The 6,121-nt window shown below is 41.2% G+C and overlaps 1 protein-coding gene across 1 annotated transcript; it reads left to right on the plus strand.

The window, feature by feature from the left end:
- LOC109229293 (non-specific lipid-transfer protein 1-like) lies at positions 3,869 to 5,240 on the plus strand. The gene is made up of 2 exons (XM_019394683.1): positions 3,869 to 4,427; positions 4,991 to 5,240. The coding sequence occupies exons 1-2, from the start codon at positions 4,084 to 4,086 to the stop codon at positions 4,998 to 5,000; spliced, it is 354 nt and encodes a 117-aa protein (XP_019250228.1). The 5' UTR covers positions 3,869 to 4,083; the 3' UTR covers positions 5,001 to 5,240.

Here is a 6,121-nt window from a genome sequence, read left to right on the forward strand (position 1 = left end):
ATGGCTGTCTTAAGATTACAACCCGTCTTCTTCAAATCGCGAATAACGTCCAATCGGGCTTCAACAAGGATCCAACCTTCATACCCCCCCCCCCCCCCGAGAACTGATCGAAACTCCCCAATCCTCTCTTTGAGAATGGATTTCTTAGCCTCTACATCCGACTGGATGTGATATTATTCAAAACAAAGAGATCTATTCTCCAACTCGAGGATTTCCACCTTCGTCCGAGAATCTAATCGAGAGGACTCCACATGTGCGACATCTCTTGCTTCTCAGCAACCTCCCTCTTGAGAGCCTCGATTTTAAATCGACACTCGTCCAGCTGACTTTGCAGTTGAACCACCTGATTTTGGAGGTCACTACAATGGGCCTCCACACCCTTGCTCAGTTCGAGCCCCTCGTCTTTCCTCTTCAACGCCCCTTCAAGGACGCTAAGCCTCTCCACGGCCACCATCGACTCCTCATCTTTCTTTTTAAACTCTTCCCTCACGGATGACACATCGTCCTCCTCATGGCTGATACATCGCACTTCTTATAGAGCCACTTCCGATCATCCCAGTACTAGTCATGGAACTCCGTGTATTTTCCCTTCAGTCTCAAATAAATATCTTTACTTTTATTCTCCCCCCGTGTACTTTCAATCTCTAGTGTAATAGTCTACAAAATAAGGAAAAGCAAGGGTTAGAGCCCAGAAGCAAGTCAAAGCAAAGGAAGGAGAATGAGGAACGAAAAAACTTACCTTGAGGGCGAGGCCGGCAATGCTCTACGATAGGGTGCCGTCAATTAGGGTCTTCACAGTCACCCGCTCGACTTCGAAGGAGAGAGGACTGAGAGCATTGACCACGTCTTCGGTATTATTTAGCAGATCACGATCCTTGGGAATTATGATAGTCCTTGAACCCCCCTCCGTACTTATCTCAAGATGGGTAGTTCCTTCGTCAGTCATCGTCAGGTCGTCAGGGCCCATGTCTGAACACGATTTGTTACCCTCGTCGAGGAAACCTTTGCCTCTGTACCCATCAGAAGGAGAAGCACCCCTGCTGGCTTGGAAGAAGAAGCCTCCTCTTGCCTTTTTAGCGCAGAATCATCCCTATTTGTCCCCTCCGCAATTCTCTTCTCCTTGGGGGTGCAAAATCACGTATGCATTAGCTTCTTCTGGCTGAGGGGCCTCAAAAGTTACCCCAACATCATCCTCGATGTGTATCGTGGCAGTTTCCCGTGTCAGGAGCTTGCCCTCTAACGAGTTGATGGCCGAGGGAACCCCACCTACGTCCACGGACTTTCTCTTGCAGGGCCTCAGGTCCCCATCACGTGAAGAAACCTCATCATCATCGTCGATGAGTGAAAATGCAGGAGGAGTGAGTGCAACAGCTAAGACAGGGGCGGAGGCGGCAAGCGTAATGACCCATCTCCTCCTGAACGAAGGCATGGGCAACCTGTTCCTTCTTGTAGCCCCTTGGCTGAATCTAGAAAAAAGCATAAGAACTGAGTGCTACAGCACAAGCCAGTATAAATATGATCACGACTAGAAGAAGGTGATTACCTATCGAGGGGAGGGCTTGTTCGAACTTCTGAAAGAAGCTCGGCTAGTCACGAATCCCCACGGTGTAGGGGAGAACCTGCTTGACCTAGTTAACGAGACGTGCCATCAAAGGTGGATGACGACTAGTAGCTGCAGGAGAAGAAGGATTACTCAACCAATTTGGAATTAACAAAGTACTTAAAAGGGTAAAATCAAAAAACACGAACACTTACGTGTATGGTTGCAGGCCTCAGGAAAACCATTGACATTAGCCACAACGGCCTCAGTCTTGACAAAGAAGTAGTCGAGCTAGAACTGTCGACTACCTTTATTGTCCATCTTCACCACCAAGAATTTTCCCCCACAATGTCAAAGGTTCAACATCATCCCTAAATAGAAGCTAAACGCGAACAAATGCACCAAGTGCCGCACTGTGACCTCAACCCCGACGAGTGTGACAGACTTTGAAAGCATCTTGATAACCTTGTAAAGTGTAAACATAGGGGGCTAGCTGAGCAGGGAAAACGTTGTAATGGTGGTAAAACTCCTCCAAAAGAGGGAGGAGGGGGAACGAGTAGCGGATAGCGAACTGGTAGGCGTAGAGAGCGCAATACCCATGACGGTGAACGTGCACTTCGTCCTTTCCAGCGGGGATTAATTCTACATGGTTGGAAAGGCCAAACTTGGCTTTGAATTCAGCCAAACACCTAGATGTCATTGACGATTGAAATTTTTCGGTCATCACATCCAGCGGCCGTTGAAAATCGGTTCAAGCATCAGGGTTGCGGGGGATGATATCCTCCACTGAAGGAAGAGCTTCATCTTCAGCGGCAACAACGTCACCCTCTCTGTGAACAGGGAGTACAATAGCAAGGGAGTGGCGTGGTTCTCCTCATCAACATTAGAAGGAAAATTAGACATAGCTATGAAATTTATAGGAAGCCAAGATATGGAAGATGAGAGTATAAAAGGAAGTTAAAGGTCAGAAGGCAAGGAAGATTCATGAAAATGAACTTATGTAGAGCAAAGATGATTCCAAAGGAAGTAAAATTTGAATAATGATGGAACATACCCTATTTATAGAGATGAAGACACCGAATCCAAAATGGTTCATCATAATTGGCACAAGAATCGAAATGGCAGAGCCAAAAAAGGGTCACGCATGAATCGCGTAACGCGTCGGGAATCGCTATCATCATGACGCATGACGTCACGACGTTATTTCTTTTCTTGGACCAGACGATTCCAGCAAATCACCTGGAAAAATTAAAGGTTTGAAATATGCAGTCCACGGAGAGCCACGTTTCCTGTTTGTCACAATGACCACGACTGCTGTTATCCGCTCATTGAACTCGCCCATGAAGAGGACCTCAACAAGCGGAGGGACTAACTTTATGGGCTAAAAATTTTCATAGTTATATGTGACCCTGCTCAATATATATTAAGAAAGCCTTCGAAGGCCGCCACGTGTCATCAATTTGATTTCAAAAGAGGAAGAATGCGAGGTCGAATACTTAACGGAGGATGAAGGCGAGGTCGAGGACTCAACGAAGGTCGAAGACGAGGACGAGTACTCCCTATTGTAGAGTAGTAACGACTAGTTTTAGAAATAAGACCTTACAGAGAATATTCCAGTGAATATTCCTCCCATCTGTACTATTAGGGTTTTTGTGGCCCATATGCCCTTAAAAATATAAAGATATGTAGTTATTAGTGGGGGGGGGGGGGATTGTACACTCGTTGTAAAAAAGAACACATTGACATTCTCTGAAAATTCTTTCTTTATCATATACATACAAAATACACCTTCTTCATATCTTTATTTATCTTTTCTCCCATGATCCAAGGAGAATCCGAGTATTCAAAGGCTTATCATCATCTATCTTTATTAGAAGGAATATCAAAGAATCTCGCCCTTTTTGGGTGACTCACATGCATTTATTTACATAAATGTCATTCATTATTTTTTTCTGTTATTTAATGCTACCTCCTTTATTTTTGGATCATTGAATATAGCATTATTGTTGCCATTTGTTGCTACTCAAATAGTATCTGTGATATCTCCTATAAAATCAGCTAATCTATCTTTTGGATATTAATATAGGTCAAGATTAACTCTATTTTATTAGAAAATCTGATTGTTTAAATCAAGATTTAAATTTTGGGTCAAACAATCTTGATATTGTTAACCGCTGTCAGCCTGTCACTAGCTACATGAAAGTTAAAGTCACGGAAAAAACTCAATATTGTTATTAACACGTCACTTAGAAATAGAAACATCTACAAAAGCTAAGTATTTTGGACATCAACTTAAATTCAATCAGGTCAGGAAACATCAAGAAAAAAGCATTGAATTGTACCCAACTACCAGCCGTACCTAAGAATACACCTAATGAACTAATTCTAACGTAGCTTGGATCCGAACCATTACTTCTTAGTTAGAAAACTCCTCTATATAAGGAGCTCTTTCACAACCCTTATGACACACCAATTAGATCTTGCAAAAATTAAACACTTCCATTGCAACACGTTATCCTCAAATTAAACTAGCTCATTCAAAAATGGCTAAAGTAGCATTGTTGGTAGTGGTGTGCATGGCAGCAGTAGCTGTGATGCTAACGCCCCATGCAGACGCTGCCATCTCTTGTGGGCAGGTTGTTGCGAGCTTGTCACCATGCATTAGCTATGTGAGGCAAGGTGGTGCTATTCCAGCACCATGCTGCAGTGGAATTAAGTCCCTCAACAACCAAGCTACCAGCACTCCTGATCGACAGACTGCTTGTAACTGTATTAAATCTGCTGCTGCAGCCATCAATGGCATCAACTACAGTCTTGCTGGTAGTCTCCCTAGCAAATGTGGTGTCAACCTTCCCTACAAGATTAGCCCTTCCATTGACTGCTCCACGTACGTATCTAATACGCACCTCTTTAATTTTGTAATAGTACATGAGTGATGTAGGTTAACACCCTCTTCATTTTTACGCTTTCAAAAATAATCCTGGCAGCACATAAAAAATAAGAATATTTTTGTCATTTCATTCTTCTCATTTTTCACTAAGATGCTTTCCCCTCTCCAAAAAAAAAAAAAAAAAAAAAAAAAAAAAAAAAAAAAAATTGCCACCATTTTTTTCATCCGTAGGACCTTTTGTCTGTCGGTTTTCTCCTACAATTGAGTCTCATAATTCACATGTCAAATAAACAACTGTGCCTCACATAATAACTATTTGGTTCAAATGTACAAATTAATATGACTCTCAAGTAATAAACAGGTAAGATTAACTTAAAGGGAAAATCAAACCCGAAATTTAATTTTAAATGTATACTAGTTTAAAGACTGAATCCATGATTAAAAGAAATGAAATAAGATCGAAACCGCTTTGAGCTTCAACTTACCAGAAATTACGCCATTGAGTTTATTCTTCATTTTTCTCTAATTCTTCTTTGGTTGTCGGTTTAAAAATGTTGCAGGGTGCACTAAGATTTGTGAGTTAACTTATGGTAGCAGGATGAAGGATATGGGAATAAATAAGACGAGTTCTTGGAGAAGATGGATGAAGCTTTTGTTGCATCTTCTAATGTTTCGATCATTTCTAGTTTAGTGGTACTCATGTATTTTTAGTTTAGTAGTACTCATGTATGTTTACTATCTTGCTCTTCAAAAGATTGTACCCTTTCAATTTATTGACTATACTATGATATATCCTGCTACTTCTAGTAATTTCTTCTCCTTTTTCCAGTTTTATCTTCTTTAAATTTTCAAACGGGTTTTTAAGCATTTCTCTTGACTACTCATCTTAGAAAGGGCTGATAAAGTACAAGGTACTTATACCTAAAAAGCTACTAATATCTACTGATGTCTAACGCATAAACTTATTTTGTGTTATTCTTGAGGATCTTTCGCACCTGTGCCTCGCTATAATCTCTGCAAATCAATCTAGACAAATCCAAGTTTAAACTGCTCTGTATCTTTCCACTATGCATCCATTATGTTGTCCGACCACATAACATTGAAAATTCTTTAAAGACAGAGTTAAGAGTTTAACAAAACATTACAAATTTCGGATCCTAAACTACTGTTGTCCAACCACATATCATTGAAAAACTTATTGAATATCGGTGTTTACCCTTAAAAACGGATAATAATTGAATTTATACGCGTTTTTAAGTATACGTGGATTAATTCAATACAAATGACTAATAACGTAGATTAAGCAAATGAAAGACGTGATAAATCGCCAAACCAATGATAAGAGTGATCCGAGCTCGATTAATGGCTCGTGAAGAACCTGCCTCCGATTTCGGACTTGTACTTATGAAGAACAATGAACAAAAATAAGAGCTTTGAATAACAGAGGGAATGCAAATAGATTGCCTTGGTATGCGTGTTATAATGTGTCTGATGAATAATAAGTCTCCCCTTTATATAGTAGGGGAGTTTTACCCTAAGTACAATCCTAAGAAAGGTAAAAAAACTTCCATTTCGCTAATCGCTGATTTTCCGCCGATACGGGCCGAGATTCACGCTGTGACATCCGGTTGGGCACGGATATCACGACCCTTTGTTAGTCGTGTGTCTCGAGGTTCGAACCGGGCCCGGGG

The sequence above is a fragment of the Nicotiana attenuata genome, chromosome 7 (genome assembly GCF_001879085.1).
Source record: "Nicotiana attenuata strain UT chromosome 7, NIATTr2, whole genome shotgun sequence".
Taxonomy (NCBI): domain Eukaryota; kingdom Viridiplantae; phylum Streptophyta; class Magnoliopsida; order Solanales; family Solanaceae; genus Nicotiana; species Nicotiana attenuata.

Excerpts from the sequence above, each read along its gene's own strand:
- LOC109229293 (XM_019394683.1), top strand. The coding sequence starts at position 4,084 with ATGGCTAAAGTAGCATTGTTGGTAGTGGTGTGCATGGCAGCAGTAGCT.